The sequence below is a fragment of the Nerophis ophidion genome, linkage group LG03, assembly GCF_033978795.1.
Source record: "Nerophis ophidion isolate RoL-2023_Sa linkage group LG03, RoL_Noph_v1.0, whole genome shotgun sequence".
Classification (NCBI taxonomy): domain Eukaryota; kingdom Metazoa; phylum Chordata; class Actinopteri; order Syngnathiformes; family Syngnathidae; genus Nerophis; species Nerophis ophidion.
In genome coordinates, this window is record NC_084613.1 from 64,542,872 (window position 1) to 64,563,780 (window position 20,909).

At 39.8% G+C, this 20,909-nt stretch overlaps 1 protein-coding gene across 4 annotated transcripts in view; it reads left to right on the forward strand.

The window, feature by feature from the left end:
* The window catches only part of asap2a (ArfGAP with SH3 domain, ankyrin repeat and PH domain 2a), a 116,731-nt gene that overhangs the window by 85,010 nt on the left and 10,812 nt on the right, over positions 1 to 20,909 (forward strand). For all 4 annotated transcript variants that reach the window (XR_009806207.1, XM_061895871.1, XM_061895873.1 and 1 more), the window contains 15 exons: positions 142 to 245; positions 366 to 435; positions 585 to 672; positions 1,794 to 1,842; positions 3,392 to 3,558; positions 3,922 to 4,055; positions 7,977 to 8,071; positions 8,162 to 8,351; positions 8,545 to 8,630; positions 8,905 to 9,020; positions 11,909 to 11,976; positions 12,057 to 12,164; positions 17,982 to 18,210; positions 18,527 to 18,679; positions 18,835 to 18,922. Coding sequence is in view for 3 of the 4 variants with exons in the window: in XM_061895871.1 (XP_061751855.1) it covers positions 142 to 245; positions 366 to 435; positions 585 to 672; positions 1,794 to 1,842; positions 3,392 to 3,558; positions 3,922 to 4,055; positions 7,977 to 8,071; positions 8,162 to 8,351; positions 8,545 to 8,630; positions 8,905 to 9,020; positions 11,909 to 11,976; positions 12,057 to 12,164; positions 17,982 to 18,210; positions 18,527 to 18,679; positions 18,835 to 18,922 (1,745 nt within the window). In the remaining variant the exon portion in view is untranslated. The remainder of the gene's footprint in view (positions 1 to 141; positions 246 to 365; positions 436 to 584; positions 673 to 1,793; positions 1,843 to 3,391; positions 3,559 to 3,921; positions 4,056 to 7,976; positions 8,072 to 8,161; positions 8,352 to 8,544; positions 8,631 to 8,904; positions 9,021 to 11,908; positions 11,977 to 12,056; positions 12,165 to 17,981; positions 18,211 to 18,526; positions 18,680 to 18,834; positions 18,923 to 20,909) is intronic.

Consider the following 20,909-nt stretch of genomic DNA (forward strand, 5'->3'; position numbering starts at 1 on the left):
AGCATTGCTCTTTTTTGAATCACTATTTTTATTGTTTTTATTTGAACTTCTGGAATTAAGTTGAATAGGATTGGATACAAGGTTTTGGACTCCTGAGATTTAGTATTAGGCTTTATCTATATCTTATTGATATTTTTCCAGGATTCACAGGTGCGTCAGAGCAATACCTACAGCCTACATCAGCCGCAAGGCAACAAGGAACACGGCACTGAGCGCAGCGGCTACCTTTACAAGAGAAGCGACGGGTAAGTCACTTGTTTCCTTCACTAGATATACCTGCACAATCCAAGGGGGTCCACTGTTACATTAGTATCCAATAGTGTGCTTTTGCAATGATAATAATGTTTAGTTGGATAAAACTGCAGGTTGCGTAAAGTGTGGCAGAAGAGAAAGTGTACGGCAAAGAACGGATACCTCACCATCCCACATGGCACTGTAAGCAACCAAAACCCACAATCAAAATAAACAGCAAAGTCTGTTTGTGATGAAAGGAGATACTCAAATCCTGCATTCATTGTTATTTAAATGACCTGCGAAAGCCAATAGACGTCCAAAGCTGATTTTCTATTCCATCTTTCATACAGGCAAACAGGCCTCCAGCCAAACTGAACCTGCTCACTTGTCAGGTGAAGAACAATCCTGAGGAGAAGAAGAGCTTTGACCTCATTTCGCGTAAGTTGAGCAAGCTAACGTTTTCTTCGCTCGCCACTGTCCCCGAAAAAAACAATTACCACTCCACTTCAACAAACAGACAGCATAGGTTTAATTCCATACGGTTAATAATTAATAGCTTAGTATTTTTCACACCAATCATTCATTGTTCGGGACGGCGTGGCGAAGTTGGTAGAGTGGCTGTGCCAGCAATCTGAGGGTTGCTGGTTCGATCCCCACCTTCTACCATCCTAATCAAGTACGTTGTGTCCTTGGGCAAGACACTTCACCCTTGCTCCTGATGGGTCCTGGTGAGCGCCTTGCACGGCAGCTCCCTCCATCAGTGTGTGAATGTGTGTGAATGGGCGAATGATGAAATACTGTCAAAGCGCTTTGGGCTCCTTAAAAAGGGGTAGAAAAGCGCTATACAAGTACAACCCATTTACCATTTATTAATTTTACTTGTTCAAACATTTTCTAACATTGTATATTACAGAATAATAAAAGTATGTATAATTTGTGGATACATTTGCAACTCTGTTTTTTTCTCTTTGTAGAAACTTCAAATCAGTTGATTTAGCCTTTGACATAATTGAAGTTTGCTTAAAACAGAGGTTCTTAAACTTTTTTGACCAAGTGCCATCTCAATAAACACTGAAGTCACTCTCCAAGTACCACCATATTGACTAACATTAAAATACAGTATCCTAAGTATTTATTAAATACAAGGCAGAGGTTTTATTAAGCAACTATATTCAATATTTTGGCCACTGTAACATTACACAAAATTTGAACAGTAACACTGTTTGAAAATAGGAAAATAAAACACTGTACTTCATTCAAGTGAATCTTTTGGCGTACCTTTAGATGGCGCCTGCGTACCACTAGTGGTACACGTACCACAGTTTGAGTATCACTGGCTTTGAACCTTTTTTTAAAATATGGTGTTTTGTTTTTATTTTTGTCAAGCTGCTATTCTTCCCTTTCGAAAGATTATGTAACACGCCAAGGGAATTCTGCCTTGACCTGTAACATGAAGTAACTTGAAAAAGCATGGTTATTATACTATTGGTAATTGTCACTTTTTTGTACATCTTTCCAAAGCAACACAATGCAAAATGTCTTTCTTTCTCACATTTTAGATGACAGAACATATCACTTTCAGGCTGAGGATGACCAGGACTGCCAAATGTAAGACGATGTTCCATCCTTTACTTTTAAAAATGACTTCACTCTCCACGCTTGGTCTGATTCTTTTCGAGGTTTCTTCCTGAGAGGGAGTTTTTCGCTTGCCTCTGTAACCAAAGCGTTTGCTGATGTTTTACTTTCGAGTATGCGAAGTATTGGGTCTGCTCCACGTGTAATGTTTTTGTGAATTATTTGAAAATAAAATCCACTTTAGTCTGAAGTGTAAGGGCCCTATTCTACCATTTTCTTAGGTAAAAAAAGGTCTACAATTGCTCAGGTTCTGGTTGTACTGCATTTTCTCTTGTGACTAAAGTCTCACTGCGCGCCTTCATCCAAGATGTGCACTTAGGGTGAAGCAAACCTTAAATGTGGGCACTCACTGTTAACTTTGTCCCTATGTGTATTCTCCCACCGACATGATTACTTTTTTTTTATGTACTTTTGAGGCTGTAATAAATCTAGCGCTCCAAGAAGATGAAACATTGTATAATCACTTGAAGTTTGGAAGAAGTGTCCACCACAAATAATGATACTAGACACCTCCAGAAACGATCAAATCTTTTCTGATTGCTTCAACCAAAACACCTGGAAACATTAATTGAGCTTTGGATAAATGCACCGTAATGGCACTCTGTATTAACTATAAAAATTCAAAAGGCACATCGTTGTCTCGTGAATGCCACCACAGCGGATGGGCACCGCGTGTATATCTGCTGTATATGGACATCCTGGGACTAACAGACAATTTTGTCCAGACCGTGATCGTAGGACTATGTGACTATTTAATAGAAAATACATATGTAATGTTGCGTCTGTCATTTTGTTTGATTTACTTTTTGAAGGGTAATATCACACTGTCATGCTCCTCCGCGCAAGCACACTCAAACACAGAAGATTTGTGCTAAACAGAACTGTTAATGTCATAAATGACATTTGGGTGTTTATAATGATAATTGAAACAAAGTTTAATCTTCAGATTATTATTCACATCCAGCCAGTAAGAAGAAGCTGTTGTAGCGTACATACACACACTGCATCACCATGGTGACACACGCTTACGTGACAAGCACTGCCTGGATTTTGAAATTGAAAGTATTATCTTTTTCATGGATTTTATTACCATTCACAAGTGTTCGTGAAACTCCAAGTTCCATAATTTTTTACGCAACCAGGAAAAAAAGGCGCCAAAGTGAAGTCCACCTCTTTAGTAATCAGCTTAGTTTAATTTAATTTTAGCACTTTTGCCTAACATACGCTGGAGTTGGCATGGCTAAATGGAAGAATACAAATGATGGGAACATGCCTAAATTCAAATGCGTAAAGAACATTTAAGCACAGAACCGGAGAATAGTGCCTTAAGTGCATTCTTTATAAACCTTTTGCCACTTCATCCCCAACACACAATCTCATGCCTTTCCTTATTTTTACCTCCTATCCAGAGACCCTTTACTGTACTTTCACTTGTCCTCTTGTTTATTTTTGCCTTCTTTTTCTTTGTGTTCGTCCTCGACCTTACGTCCCGACGTGCCTCGCTTGGTACTCCTCCCTGCAGCTGGATCTCCGTGCTCCAGAACAGCAAAGAAGAGGCGCTGAACCAAGCCTTCAAAGGGGACCAGCACGTCGGCGAGAACAACATCGTGCAGGAGCTGACCAAGGCCATCCTGGCCGAGGTGAAGAGGATGACGGGAAACGACGTATGCTGCGATTGCGGCGCGCCCAGTGAGTATTCCAGCTGACAGTCTTCAATTAACATCCATGTTTGGGATGATGTCAGCATACAGCAGCACTAATCCCCTTTGCAGCGTCAAAAATCATTGCGCTTTATTGAAAGCATATGCTTATTTGAACTACTTGCCAGCCCCCCTTGTCCGTCAGCAGAGGTGTAAATCTACTATATGAAAGAGTGTATTCCAAGCAGCCTTGGTCACTTTCCTCCTGGAGAGTGTAAAAAAGCCTTTAGGCAGCTGTTAAAACGTCCACAAAGACAAAACACAGTTGGTGTAACCTTTTACAAAGGAGGTGTCAGAAAGTGTGTCTTAGATTTTTAACTATTTGCAATGTTATTTTCCTTTTTTCCTCCAGACCCAACATGGTTGTCCACCAACTTGGGCATCCTCACTTGTATTGAATGCTCAGGGATCCATAGGGAGCTGGGAGTCCACTACTCCAGGATCCAGTCGCTCACTCTGGATGTACTCAGCACCTCAGAGCTCTTGGTAGGACACTTTTACATGCACTCTGCTGCTCTCCATCACTTATAGTATTGTTTATTTAAAGTGTGAGGTTTCAAAGGAGGTGCAGAAGCTTGAGATTTTTTTTAATTTAAAATTACCTGCTTGAATCCCAGACAAAAAGTTACATTATCGTGCATTAAATAATTTTTTCGGGTTAAAACCATAAGACACAATAGTATTTTTTTAATGCATTGTCCTGTACAGGCGACAACAGCAGCTTGTGCCACCTGAATATTTTTTTTTCTTTTGTAATCAATTTCAACAATCATATTACCAAAAAAAACAACACTGAGAGCTTATCTTGGTTTTAACATTTTTCTTAAATTCCACATGCATTTCCGTACTTTGATGCCTTGTTGCGTCAAACATCTTCATCAGTTTATATGAAAAATAGTCCTCATATAGTATCTCATCTTGTCCACCACAGAGGACAGAGGAATAACGTTTTCAGTATCTTACAAATGACTGCATGTTACTCAAAACAACCTCATAGTATTGGGTACACACGTTTAAAGGTAGAAATTAAGTGTGTTTTCAGCACAATGGCTGTATAATGCTCTTTTTTTCCAAGATGGCGCCGCTGTAGTGGCTGCTGTTGGCAGGAGCTCTGTGCTCTTGTGTCATCCTTTTGTGTTTCCCTCTTGTTTTCTTGTGTTATTATATATATACATATATATATATATATATATATATATTTGTATATATATATTTGCCTTTTGGTCCGGGACCCTTTGGGACTATGTGACAAGGGGTGGAACTTTCGTGACCTCTGCGGTGCTTTCTTGTGGACTTCTGGATCTGCCTTCCGGGAGCCTTTTGGCCATGGAGACCAGCTGCTGGGTCCCTGCCACATCCGAGTCGGTTTGGAGAGATTGGAGGACAAGCTTCACTGTGTCTTGGCTGAATGAGCAGGTATCGGACACCTCAGTCTTCTTGGACGTATAATCGCTCATCCATGCGGACTGGACACTGGCCAAGAGTTGGTTGGCAACCGAGAGTGGAGTCAGCTCTCTTGGTTGCTTTGTTGGGTCTGCTCCGGTCTCTGGCCATGCTCCCTCCACCCCAGCAGACGACGGCGTGGAACACCGCAGAGGCCACCACAGTGTATATGTTTCTTTTACTTTTTATTCATAACTGTATGTAGAAGTGTCTGGTTGCATCAGCTCCGCTACTTCAATGTCTTTAATGTCCTATGTGTTCTTTGAATTTTGATGTTTCCCTCTTACACACATGTAAGGGGGATGTGTACTATGGCTATAAGTTGTTTTTCTCCCCTTGGCCTCAGTCTGGACCCCCTGTCCAGGGGCCCAGGCTTAGACCGATTTTTTAAATTTTATTTTAATCTTTTATTTTTTTTCTCCGATTCCCCCCCCCACTTGTTGACCTGTATCTCACCTTTTTTGTAAGGCGCGCCAGAAGTTGGCAGACCCGTCAGCAATCCTGTTCTGTCTCCCTGTAATGTGTGTCTGACCTTGAATGGGATTGTGCTCAAAATTTTAATTTCCCCTCGGGGATTAATAAATCATAGTATGTCTGATTCTGATTCTGTTTGTGATAAATGGGGCCAAAGACAGGTTTAAACCTCAAGGGACAAAGGGTTACTTTTTTTTCCCCTTCTGTAAATTTGTGCTGTATTTTGGCCATAATACATGATTTTTGATGCAGTTATTCAACAATACCCCAAAGCCAAACAGGAAATAGAAGTCATTCATTTTTCAAAGGGCCTAAATACATTTTGGATTCTTATTGCAAGTGTAATTTGCAATTTCAGCCCTAAACAAAGTTATTTAAAAAAAAGAAGGAAGGTTTTTTAATGGAATTTTAATCATTTGAAAGCCTTTTGATCAAGTGATATCGCGGTTTTGTATAAATTAGGTTATTTTACGACTTTAAACCTCTGATATCATTTGATCAAAAGGCATTCAAAAGAGTCAACATTAAAAAAACATGACATGTTTTATATTTTTGTTTAAGACTGAAATGTATTGAAAAATTTAAGCAAACAATTTCACTTTTTTGTTCATTTATTGTTGTTTTTTGTTTTAATGTAGTAGAAAAGTAAAGTTAAAGTACCAATGATTGTCACACACACTAAATGTGACGAAATTATTGTCTGCATTTGACCCATCACCCTTGATCACCCTCTGGGAGGTGAGGGGAGCAGTGGGCAGCAGCGGTGCCGCGCCCGGGAATCAGTTTTGGTGATTTAACCCCCAATTCCAACCTTTAATGCTGAGTGCCAAGCAGGGAGGTAATGGGTCCCATTTTATAGTCTTTGGTATGACCCGGCCGGGGTTTGAACTCACGACCTCCCGACGGACACTTTAACCACTAGGCCACTGAGTAGCCCCACAAAATATACTTCAGAGAATTGCGTTTTCAGGAGTAGGCCTAATTGGTGATTAGACACGCTCTCTCAACTAGCCTTAAATAACAGAAATACTGTTTTGTTTTTTTCAATATATCATCCATCCAATCATCCGTTTTCTACCGCTTATTCCTCAGCGTCGCGGGGAGTGCTGGAGCTTATCCCAGCTGCATTCGGGCAGAAGGCATGGTATAAACCAGGGGTAGGGAACCTATGTCTCTAGAGCCAGATGTGGCTCTTTTGATGACTGCATCAGGCTCTCAAATAAATCTTAGCAGACGTTGCTTAACACAATAAGTAATGAATAATACTGCTGGTAATCACAGTGTTAAAAATAACGTTAAAAATGTAAAACATTCTCATGCATTTTAATCCATCCATCCGGTTTCTACCGCACCTATTCAAGAAGTCGCATTAATGGTAAGAAGTATTGTATTTATTGTTGGTTAGCTTCAGAATAACAATGTAATTAAAAAGAATGAGAGACTAATTTTACTCAAAAAATGTTGGTCTTTCTTAAAAATGCACGCATTTAGTTGTATTCAGTCTTGAAAAAAAACATCATATGGCTCTCACGGAAATTATTTTTTAAATATTCAGCTAGTATGGCTCTCTCAGCCAAAAAGGTTCCCGACCCCTGGTATAAACCCTGGCAAGTCGCCTCCTTATAGCAGGGCCAAAACTGATAGAGAAACATTTACCCTCAAATTCACACACTAGGGCCAATTAAGTGTTGCAAATATATGTTTACTTTAAAAAAGCTTTGGTTTGGACAGGTATTCCATTAATTAATTAACCTCTCCCTTCACTATTTGTCTTATTTTGTGTATTCCGGAGAACCAGTGTCCTCTACAGAAGACATTTGATTTTGGTCTATTTATTTGGTATTTTGAGTTACAGGATCGCTCTGCTGTTTTAATGGTCTTCTGCAAAAAAGCCAGTCAAAGTTAATCTCTATCACAGCGCTAGCAAAAGTGAGTCTTCCTTTTTTTACTGAACTCGCGGCCACCAGTTGATTCGGCCAAAAGATGAAAAAAATAACCTTGAGGAACACTACTACTAGTATACATAAAGAATTTGAACAAATGACTACTGACAGCATCTGATGTTAACAAGTTACAGCTACACCCAAGTTACATAAATCACATTACAAAAAAAAAATGTTTCCGCCAAAAAGAAGAGGACGTAAAGGGGCGTCTTAAGGAGCACCTCCGTTATTTAAATCACAAGGTTGGACGCAAATGTTCTATGTTGGCTAGCCAGGTTAAAATGTCAATTCAAATATCTGCCAATGTGTTTACAGTGGTCCAAGTTCTTCTCTAAAATAGGAGCACTGTAGTGATTTTAGGAATTTGCTGCATAAATGTTTGTCTCCCAAATTTTAAACTGAACTGGTGGACCGGTACGGTGTCATTCCCCAGCACAATTTGGCCCCTTGACCGCCAGTTGAGTAACCCTGGTCAAGAATGTCTGCTGCACTATCTATTTAAGTGTTGTATCAATGCTGTGACACGTAACTGCTGTGCATTCCACAGCTGGCCAAGAATGTGGGGAATGCAGGCTTCAATGAAATAATGGAGGCTTGCTTAAGTGCTGAAAACACGATGAAACCCAACCCCTCCAGTGACATGTAAGTGCACTCCTCCCCAACCACTTGTCGACGCCATCTTTTAGTGGATGCCATAGTTGATGAGTTTGACACACTGCACCCTTCCACCAGGCAGGCGAGGAAAGACTTCATCATCGCTAAGTACACAGAGAAGCGCTTCGCCAGGAAGAAATATCCAGACTCGGTGTCGCGGCTCCACACACTGTGCGAAGCAGTAAAGGCTCGGAACATCGTCTCACTCATCCAGGTCTACGCCGAGGGAGTAGACCTTATGGAGCCCATACCGCTTGCCAACGGACATGTTAGTACACAAAATGCATTTACATCCACAGTATTAGGTACAGTTGTTTGTGTTATTGAGATATCAAGACGATAATTCCTATTATAGTTTTTGTGGTGTTTCTCATCGCATACTAATATCAGGGCCTCAACTTGTAGAATTTACACCAATATCTAAATCCCTTAGTTTTAATGCAAGTCTTTTGTCCCCCCAGGAGCAGGGAGAAACGGCGCTTCATCTTGCGGTCAGGCTGGTGGACAGAACGTCGCTCCACATTGTCGACTTCCTCACTCAGAACAGGTGAACACAAACCAGCCACATTCAAATATGGCTTTATACAAGGTTCACTCAGCCAGCATTTCTTACGGCTGTCCATCTATCTATGGGACATGTAACAGGTGCCACCTATCTTATGTTAACATTAGCTGGAGCGCAACGACAGTATGAAATTCTATCCCTTCATTCATTTATGATCAGAAAGTAATTATAGACGAGCCAAGTAATATTTTTCCCTGTTTGAGCATGACTGTGTTTTTTATTTATTCATCAATATGTTGTGGCTGTCTGTGTGCAGTTTAAATTTGGATAAGCAAACGACCAAAGGGAGCACGGCGCTGCACTACTGCTGTCTGACTGACAACAGTGAGTGCCTGAAGCTGCTGCTGAGGGGGAAGGCATCCATAGACATTGGTAAGAAACGCTCCTTACTTTTGTCATTCATGGTTTGTACTTTGTTCTTAAATATTATATATAGGTATATACTGTATATATACATACAAATATATATATAATATATGTATATATATGTATATTTGTGTCTATATATGTGTCTCTCTCTCTCTGTATATAATATATATATATATATATAATGTGTATATATATATATATATATATATATATATATATATATATATATATATATAATGTGTATATGTATGTATATACAAAACCATTGCAGTTGGCACCTTGTGTAAATCGTGAATAAAAACAGAATACAATGATTTGCAAATCCTTTTCAACCTATATTCAATTGAATGGACTGCAAAGACAAGATACTTAACGTTTGAACTGGTAAACTTTGTTGTTGTTTTTTTCAAATTTTAGCTCATTTGGAATTTGATGCCTACAACATGTTTCAAAAAAGCTGGCACAAGTGGTAAGACAGACTGAGAAAGTTCAGGAATGCTCATCAAACACTTATTTAGAACATCCCACAGGTGAACAGGCTAATTGGGAACAGGTGGGTGCCACGATTGGGTATAAAAGCAGCTTCCATTAAATGCTCAGTCATTCACAAACAGGAAGGGGCGAGGGTCACCACTTTGTGAACAAATGCGTGAGCTATTTGTCGAACAGTTTAAGAACAACATTTCTCAAAGAGCTATTGCAAAGACTTTAGGGATTTCACCATCTATTGTCCGTAAAACAAAAAGTTCAGAGAATTTGGAGAAATCACTGCACGTAAGTGATGATATTACAACCTTTGATTTCTCAGGCAGTACTGCATAAAAAAGCGACATCAGTGTGTAAAGGATATCACCACATGGGCTAAGGAACACGTCAGAAAACCACTGTCAGTAACAACAGTTTGTCGGTACATCTGTAAGTGCAATGTAAAGCGAAAGCTGTTTATCAACAACACCCAAAAACGCAGCCGGCTTCGCTGGGTCTGCCCTCATCTAAGGTAGACTGAAGCAAAGTGGAAAAGTGTTATGTGGTCTGACAAGTCCACATTTCAAATTGTTTTTGGAACTGTTAACTTTGTGTCCTCTGGAACCAAGAGGAAAAGAACCATCCAGATTGTTTTAGGCACCCATTTCAAAAGCCAGCATCTGTGATAGTATGGGGGTGTATTAGTGCCCAAGGTATAGGTAACTTACACATCTGAGAAGGCACCGTTAATCCTGAAAGGTACATACAGGTTTTGGAGCAAAATATGTTGCCAGCCAAGCAACGTTTTCTTGGACGCCACTGTTTATTAAAGCAAGACAATGCCAAGCCACGTGATACAACAGCGTGGCTCCATAGTAAAAGAGTGCGAGTACTAGACTGGCCTGCCTGTAGTCCAGACCTGTTTCCCTTTGAAAATGTGTGGCGTAATATGAAGCCTAAAATACCACAACAGAGACCCCGGACTGTTGGGGACGGCGTGGCGCAGTGGAAGAGTGGCCGTGCGCAACCCGAGGGTCCATGGTTTACTCCCCACCTAGTACCAACCGCGTCACGTCCGTTGTGTCCTGAGCAAGACACTTCACCCTTGCTCCCGATGGGTGCTGGTTAGCGCCTTGCATGGCAGCTCCCTCCATCAGTGTATGAATGTGTGTGTGAATGGGTAAATGTGGAAGTAGTGTCAAAGCGCTTTGAGTACCTTGAAGGTAGAAAAGCGCTATACAAGTACAACACATTTATCATTTATCATTGAAGAACTTAAGCTGTACATCAAGCAAGAATGGGAAAATATTCCACTTGAAAAGCTTAAAAAAAATGTTTTCTTTAGTTCCCAAACGTTTACAGAGTGTTTTTAAAAGGAAAGGCCATATAACACAGTGATAAAAATGCCCCTGTGCCAAATATTTTGCAATGTGTTGCTGCCATTAAATTTTAAGTTAGTGATTATTTGTAAAAAAAAAAAAAAAAAAAGTGTCTCAGTTCGAACATTGAATACTTGGTCTTTGCAGTCTATTTAATTGAATATAAGTTGAAAAGGATTTGCAAATCATTGCTGTTTTTATTTACGACTTACACAACGTGCCTGCCCACTTCACTGGCTTTGGGTTTTGTATGTATACAAATATTTTTAAAGGAGATTTAATCAACTGTTTATCCACTCTAAAAATGTAAAGGTCTTAAACACACTTTTATGGCGCTCACAACACATTCGTTTGTCATCGTATTCTATAATTAAATTCACATTTTCAAAATGTTTTTATGTTAAATCACTGTTTGTTGATTATTTAAAAAATGTAACTGAAAATGTAGTTAAATAACATTTTCATTTTTGTAAGATTTTTTAAAAACTTACAAAATATTTACTTATAAAAATAGTGATTCTATTTCATTACATTTTCTCTTAAATCATTTATTTCAATGTGCGCCATTAATTTTAGAACAGCTTTGATGTACAGTATATCCATCCTTCCGCAATCACAGGGGTGACTGGAGTCTATCCCAGCTGCATTCAGGCGGAAGGCAGGGTACACACCCTGGTTAAGTGTATATGAAGGGAAAAAAAGTGTGTTTGTATTTTCACAACATAGCCAGTATGTGTTGTATGAGAAAATTATGCAGAAGTAAGTGTGAAGCTTATATAAACATCATGGGTCTCTATCACAGAGAGTGTTAGGTTTAGTTCCCAAGAGGTTCGGCACCATGGCGACTCTTTCTCACAACACTAATCTTTCTTCCTCGGCATGTCATCTACAAAACAGACAGATAATATCGACAGAGAGGCGGAGGACAGGGAGTCTCAGTGTGGGAAACAACCTTATTGCACATTTCTTGTGTAAATGGGAGGAAGGAAAGTGGGTCGAGTGTTTGCGCCGTTATTGACGACATTTTTCCGTGGTCTCCCCTGTCAGCTAACGAGACCGGGGAAACGCCGCTGGACATCGCCCGCAGGCTCAAACACCTCCAGTGTGAGGAGCTGGTGAGCTCGCAGCATTAACTTTCCAATAACAAATCACTTCCCTGAAAGAACATAGACTCATTTTGTATTTGTCTGTTTAGTTGAATCAGGCGCTGGCAGGGAAATTCAACGCACACGTTCATGTGGAGTATGAATGGTGCCTGCAGCATGAAGACTTGGATGAGAGTGATGAGGATCTGGATGAAAAGGTGACACACTGGTTTAAAGATTTATTACGTTTGTCAAAACCATTCATGACACCAAATATACATGCGAAATGAGGAAATAAAGGTTTCTGCAGAAGATAATACATTTAAAATGATCTAATAGATATCTTTTGAGGTACTTGAAGGAGGCTGTGCACAAGAGATGCCGTTGCAATCAGAGTTTATTTTGAATAGAACAGTTTCACGATATAAATGATCTATATGGGAATTTAAAGTCTTGCCTTTAAGTTGGAGGGAAAATTGTACTGGAAATTGTATTTTTTTGTGCTAATACAGAGGTACCTCATTTTAAAAGTGTTTTGAGATAAGAGCTGTCCCTCGGGTAATTGCTATGCTTTAAGTTGCAAGCAAAAATTTTAGTTCCAAGCATACCTGCTATTAGTTGGCGTAGCAAACCTACTCAGTGGCCTAGTGGTTAGAGTGTCCGCCCTGAGATCGGTAGGTTGGGAGTTCAAACCCCGGTCGACTCATACCAAAGACTATGAAAAAATGGGACCCATTGCCTCCCTGCTTGGCACTCAGCATCAAGGGTTGGAATTGGGGGTTAAATCACCACAAAAGATTCGCGGGCGCGGCACCGCTGCTGCTCACTGCTCCCCTCACTTCCCAGGGGGTGAACAAGGGGACGGGTCAAATGCAGAGGACAAATTTCACCACACCTAGTGTGTGTGACAATCATTGGTACTTTACCTTAACTTTAACTTTAACTTAAATGTCTAGGGAACTCTGTAGGATCTAGTCTAGAAATAGACCAAACTTTGTTTTTCCAACCATGGGATGGAAGAAGGTGAGTGTAAATGACAGTGCTGAAAAGAATAAGTTGAATGACATTTGTTGAATTAAAGAAAGAAACCATCAAAAATATGGCCGCGCATGCAGCCAACTTGATGAAAGATTTGGAGGGTATTATTATTTGTCTGCATCATACTGATGTGCAGCCAAGGACAAGGATGTTAAGATACTATCTAAGCATCCATCCATCCATCCATCCATCATCTTCCGCTTATCCGAGGTCGGGTCGCGGGGGCAGCAGCCTAAGCAGGGAAGCCCAGACTTCCCTATCTCCAGCCACTTCGTCTAGCTCTTCCCGGGGGATCCCGAGGCGTTCCCAGGCCAGCCGGGAGACATAGTCTTTCCAACGTGTCCTGGGTCTTCCCCGTGGCCTCCTACCAGCTGGACGTGCCCTAAACACATCCCTCGGGAGGCGTTCGGGTGGCATCCTGACCAGATGCCCGAACCACCTCATCTGGCTCCTCTCGATGTGGAGGAGCAGCGGCTTTACGTTGAGCTCCTCCCGGATGGCAGAGCTTCTCACCCTATCTCTAAGGGAGAGCCCCGCCACCCGGCGGAGGAAACTCATTTCGGCCGCTTGTACCCGTGATCTTATCCTTTCGGTCATGACCCAAAGCTCATGACCATAGGTGAGGATGGGAACGTAGATCGACCGGTAAATTGAGAGCTTTGCCTTCCGGCTCAGCTCCTTCTTCACCACAACGGATCGATACAACGTCCGCATTACTGAAGACGCCGCACCGATCCGCCTGTCGATCTCACGATCCAACTATCTAAGCAGTTGACATGTATCCATGAAGATATAGAGAAGCTGCTGATGATGTGTTTGACGATAGCTACTGGTCAGTATGATGTCGTTATATAATTTGCATAATCAGCAACGACACATTTTTATTATTTTTTAAAGGTAAAAAAACCTATTATTATTAATTAATTTTAACACATATTTTTTCTTCATGTAATATTGTTTTTTCCTTAGTTTTCAGTTATTACTGCTTATTGTAAAAGGTGCTTTGTTGCGAATTTTTGAAGTTTCTAGATATTTCTCCAATTCTTTTAGTGACTATCTTTTTATTGAAAATGACTAGCAACAAATTTAGCATCTTTTTCTGCCGTTAAAAACTGTACTTCAGTTTAGAGACTCGAACAGCGAGAGCTGCAGCGAGCCTGACATCACACTTGCTTTGCGCTGCTGCATGCCTTGCTCTCCTTAAAAGAGCACCATTGGCCCCTTAAGATTTACACATTGCACATTTAGATCACTGTCTGTGGATGTACCTCGGATATATTAAAGTATGTCCACATCGCAGACAAGCTTCCTCCGTTCTTGTCTCTCACAATGATTGCAAATGAAGCAAACAGAGCATTTTTCTTCATTAGATTTCATCATATGCATGATGTTGTAGCGCAGCCGGTTTTACATAAATTTAAATTGGATGACTCACGGAACGATCTTTGGCTAAGAGTCTACCATATATGGATAGTCCACTGATTTAACACTTGAACAAAACGTCACACTTGAACGAAATTCCAAATAGACCGTTTGGAGGAAGTAAGAGAAAAAAGCAAGATTGTTTTATAAATATCTCTGCAATCTCTCTTTTAGTTCAAATTTTCGGGACCAAATACACATAAGCATGTACCATCAGGTAAAAAAAAATAGTTTTGCATGATATGGCACCTTTAAATTAACTTCATTGGGTGACGTTGATTTGAGAGCACTGTCACAGAACCAATTAAGCTCCGAGATTGTGGTAATACAGTGTAGGATCATCAATGTAGTAAAGTGAATTACTCTCAATTTTGCTCAACTCAAAACTTTATTGACGCACAGCACACAGCTACATCATGCCCTGCTGCTCGCTCTACTGCTCTAGAATGCACTGGCCCAGTTGCTTAGGACCCCGCCTGAACTCCTAGCCATGGTCACGGTGCTGCCTAATCAAAATTGGCACATTAACATAACATTCAAACCTTTTTTTCTTGGTCAATTATTCGCTTCTCTGATTGTATTTACTCCAGTGGTGTCAAATCAAGGACCGTATACAGAAAAGTTATTAGTATGCAAGGACAACTTTGTTACATTTTGTACATTAAGGGCCTCATTTACCAAAAGTCTGTGTGTACTAAAACACGTGCAAACTTGATAGCACACGCAAAACTGATCTACTAAACATGTACAAAGTAGATTGCGTCTGTTAAGTGAGCAGAATAAGGCGTCTCTGTCTTCATTTACTGTGTTTTTTGGAGTATAAGTCTCACCTGCCGAAAATGCATAATAAAGAAGCAAAAGAACATAAATAAGCCGCACTGGAGTATAAGTCGCATTTTTGGGGGAAATTTATTTGATAAAACCCAACACCAAGAATAGACATCTGAAAGGCAATTTAAAATAGATAAAGAATAGTGAACAACATGCTGAATAAGTGTACGTTATATGATGCATAAATAACCAACTGAGAAGGTGCCTGGTATGTTAACGTAACATATTATGGTAAGAGTCATTCAAATAACTATAACATTTAGAACATGCTATACGTTTACCAAACAATCTGTCACTCTTTATCGCTAAATCCTATGAAATCTTATACGACTAGTCTCTTACGTGAATGAGCTAAATAATATTATTTTATATTTTACGGTAATGTGTTAATAATTTCACACATAAGTCGCTCCTGAGTATAAGTCGCACCACCGGCCAAACTATAAAATAAAACTGCGACTTATAGCCTGAAAAATACGGTATACTCAAAATATTTGCTGATCATCAAAACGCCCCCAATACTGGGAGAAGATGCAAATAAAAAATTTTTGGCACGCGCCCATCTCATCGTTTTGCTAGCACTGTTATGCGTTTTTTTAGCACGTGTCAGAAAGACATGCAAATTGACAGCTCCACACGAGGCTGCAGGATGCGTGCTCTCGCAGATGAGGGACAGAGAAGAATCCTCCGTCCTATGTGTGTGTCAACATTTTGGACAGTCAAAAAACAAAAACAAAAAAATTATTAGACATATTGTGTATCCAGCAACATCATTTTGTAATTGTATAGCTGCTACAGGCCTGAAGCGGCTGATTTAAACAAATTGAAATGATGCATTTTAGTGTCCTTTGTTTGTTTTTTAATGATGGTAGATTTTTTTTTACATAGAATATATATTAATAGTATATTTCTTTTATTAAAAAGCATATTTTAAGTATGCATTTTTTTGTGTCTTGAGTGGAGCAATTGATGCCTCTCACCAATGAGTGCACCTTCTGCGGTAAAAAAACAAAGGTGATTTCAAAGTAGATCCACCGCATGACTGCTTCTGAAATGCCCATAAAAAGTGCCCGATGTCTTCTGCTTGTTTCAAAACATAGCCATAACACCGATGGTAGTAGCATGATGAGAATGAGTTGATGCCTAGTATAGGACACGCAAAATTCTCATTTAAATAAGGCAGTCTGCATCACTTTACAATTGCACACGTAACACACCTACTAATATTACATGCTATTTTATAGATTGTATGCGCTGTTTTGCTCGTGATATTCGGATCTTGGTAAATCCGGCAAAACTATGTACGGTAGGTCAACCAATATATGCTAAAATATCTGAACAAAACATTCACATTTTAGCTTTGTGTTATTGGTAACATAGAAAATGAGTGGAATATCTAATCCGACCCCCTTAAGATATTTAATTTCTTATTATTACTGACTAAAATGATATCCTGCCAAGTAAACCTTTGTGAAAGCTTGAGCAATCTTGAAAATGTTCATACCTTGCAAGAAATGTGTACACATGTTCATTATTCCAGGCCACATGGATATCATCAACCACCATAAAACAAACAGGCCGTCGGACATATTGGTTGTCAGGTCCTAATTGGGCCAGTTCAATTTTTTTTCTTTGATTTTTTTATGTAGTGTTATTATTCGAAATCAGATTTCACCTCGATGTAACTGAACGTGGCGCACCGCCTCGGTAAATTGATGGCCGCCACACCTTAAAAATAAGGGGTTTTCACTTGAAAACTAATTAAAGTAATATAATGTATTGTAGCCTCCAGAAGAAGTCACAAAAAGTCTGACGCTATTTTTAACTTTTATTGCCACTCTTATGATCACAACCGGCCCAATTCCAACAGGTTTTACCTCCCGTGCAAACACTTCTGATTCTTTGCTTCCCCGTACACACAACACTTCCTAATTCTCCGCCAATCTGCTTTCAGGCACGGACGTAGGGTTTTATCAAATCCAAAACACACAACCATATTCACCAGCAGATCGCTGACAAGTGATTCACTAAAAACTTGGCAACCGGAAAAATACTTTGACCACTGGAACAGTGCGGCCGAAAGCGGATGTAAACAAGAGACGCGATTGTCTGGAGCTTAGTCAGCACGTCTGCGTTGGGGATGTACTTTAATATATCCCAGATATACCCGCGGACAGTGGTCTACGAATTGTGCAAATATTAAGAGGACAGTGGCGCCCTTTAAGGAGGGAAAGTCCAACTGGAGCAGCAGCGCCCAAGCAAGTGTGACGTCAAGCTTGCTGCAGATCACTTTTCGTCGGGTACTTTGAGGGACAGAAGTAGAGTCTCTAAACATTTATAATAGCACCAGATTTGTTGTAAGTCTTTTTTCATAAAAAAAAAGTCATTAAAAGTCTTCAGACACTTGGAAAAAAATCTCAACAAAGAACATTGTACAAAAAGCAGCAACAATTAAAAAACGGCAAAACAATGTAATATAAAAAGTATATTATAACACTAAGTAATAATAACAGATTTGTTTTTAAATGTATGTATACATTTATTGAACGTTTTCACAGAAAATCACATAATCATAGCAAATCATGCAAATTATGTGACGACGTCATGGTGACCACGGCCCTAACCCCAGCGACCGGTATCTTGGCAATCTAGGGGAAACCCTGGAAATGTGTTTATTTTTATGTATACTTTTTAACTTTTAGCATTACTGTAAATGTCATATTCTTTTATCTTCCTGTCTCCAGCCCAGTCCTCACCGTAGGGACGAGCGTCCGGTCAGTTGTTACACACCCAGCACCAACTCCCACCTGCAGACCCGGGACAACGCCGGTCTGGCCAAGGACAAGCAGCGGTCCTACCTGCCTAATCTGGTCAACAACGAGACCTACGGCACTGTCATCAACAACAACCCGCCTCAACAACCCGGTCTGCCCGCAACCACCGCCGGACCACCGCTTCCCCCGAGAAACATTGGTAAAGATAGGGGGGGAAAAAAGGCATGTCTACTGCAGCGTTGCAATTTAATTTCTTAAAGTTGGAACGAGATGTATGCGGTTGTTTGTGTACGAGCTCAGAGCTCCACTGGACAACCACACCATGACACCGCCATGACAGGCCCTCTATAATAACGTTAGTGGTCATCTGGAGGGCCGCCAAAGAGCAGGGCACCTTGTCTCCCCTCCATTAACGTCCCTTTCCATTCCACTGACATGCAATCAGTATTCAAAGCAGACCCTCACTCCATTCTCTCTCTTCCTTCTTGAACGCTCTCTTCTTCCTCCCGTCACAGTCCAACCAACCGTCCTTGGTGGGACGCCTCAATCCTCATCTTCCAACAGCTGGAAGCCCGGTTCTTTAGACCTGATTGGACGTCAGAGATCGTCTTCAGACCCCCCCAACATGCACCCTCCTGCTCCCCCTTTCCGGCTCACCTCGGCAGGAGGTAGGCATGTCACCCACATCCTCCATTTTCACTTGGTGTTTATTTAGACTTCTATTAACCACCAATAAATGAACGTGTGGCTGCATTGAATGTATTGCCGGACATAACAAGATGTGCAAAGATTTTAAAAAGCACACATGGTCCATCTCCTGCAGGGAAGAGTGACGGAATGAGCTCACAAAACAAGTCGGGTCAAGGACCTGCAGGATCCAGCAGAGCCAATCAGTCCAAGTCCCCTGCAGGGTGAGAATATTTAACCAAACACAAGCTTATCATGGCCGTAATGTACATTCATTGGCCATCTGCTAAATTTAATGAGGTGAACTAGAGCAGTCGTTCTCAACCTTTTTTCAGTGATGTACCACCTGTGAACATTTTTTTAATTCAAGTACCCCCTAATCAGAACAAAGCATTTTTGGTTGAAAAAAGAGATAAAGAAGTAAAATACAGCACTATGTCATCAGTTTCTGATTTATTCAATTGTATAACAGTGCAAAATATTGCTCATTTGTAGTGGTCCTTCTTGAACTATTTGGAAAAAAAGATTAAAAAAAAACTAAAAACATGTTGAAAAATAAACAAGTGATTCAATTATAAATAAAGATTTCTACACAAAGAAGCAATCATCAACTTAAAGTGCCCTCTTTGGGGATTGTAATAGAGATCCATCTGGATTCATGAACTTAATTCTAAACATTTCTTCACAAAAAAAGAAATCTTTAACATCAATATTTATAGAACATGTCCACGAAAAATCTAGCTGTCAACACTGAATATTGCATTGTTGCATTTTTTTTCACAGTTTATGAACTTACATTCATATTTTGTTGAAGTATTATTCAATAAATATATTTATAAAGGATTTTTGAATTGCTGCTATTTTTAGAATATTTAAAAAAAAAAATCTCACGTACCCCTTGGCATACCTTCAAGTACCCCCAGGGGTACGCGTACCCCCATTTGAGAACCACTGAACTAGAGTAACCAAAATATTAGGAACAGCTCTCAACATGGTGCAGTGCAGTTGCACACCACTGAAAACTCCACTGATCAACAAATTGTTAAGTTAGTATCGAAGCTGACCTCAAAGCATAAGCATCATAGTTATTGCTATCATCAGTTACAATTGCGGTTACGGTAGACAAAGAATTACGGTATTTACTTACGTTTAAGGTAGCTATAGTAGTTACCAGGGGTGTGGGAAAAAATTGATTCGAATACGAATCGAATCGAATACGTTGCGCGATTCCGGATCGATTCTAATTTTTGAAAAATCGATTTAAAAATTTTTTTTTTTTTTTTTTTTTTAATCATTCCAACAAAACAATACACAGCAATACCATAACAATGCAATCCAATTCCAAAACCAAACCTGACCCAGCAACACTCAGAACTGCAATAAACAGAGCAATTGAGGAGACACAAACACGACACAGAACAAACCAAAAGTAGTGAAACAAAAATTAATATTATCAACAACAGTATCAATATTAGTTATAATTTCAGCATAGCAGTGATTAAAAATCCCTCATTGACATTATCATTAGACATTTATAAAACATTTAAAAAAAAGAACAATATTGTCACTGTGGCTTACACTTGAATCGCATCTCATAAGCTTGACAACACACTGTGTCCAATGTTTTGACAAAGATAAAATAAGTCATATTTTTGGTTCGTTTAATAGTTAAAACAAATTTACATTATTGTAATCAGTTGATAAAACTTTGTCCTTTACAATTATAAAAGCTTTTTTTTTTTAATCTACTACTCTAGCATGTCAGCAACCTGGAGTAGATCCTGCTGAAATCCTATGTATTGAATGAATACAGAATCGTTTTGAATCGGAAACATATTGTTTTTGAATCGAGAATCGCGTTGAATCGAAAAAAATCGATATATTATCGAATCGTGACCCAAGAATCGATATTGAATCGAATCGTGGGACACCCAAAGAGTCACAGCCCTAGTAGTTACCCATTGTCAGGATTAGGCACAAAAACAGTGTACGGTAACTAAAAATTATCACACTCTATGAGTTGATGTATTTTGTTACCGAGGGCAGTGGTCCCCAGTGGTCCTCGATTGGTACCGGGCCGCAGAAGAATTTTTTATTAATTTGTATTTATTTATTTTTAATAACTCAACATAAAAAATACAAGATACTCTTACAATTAGTGCACCAACCCAAAAAATTTCCCTTTTTCATGACAAAAACTTCCCTTTTTCA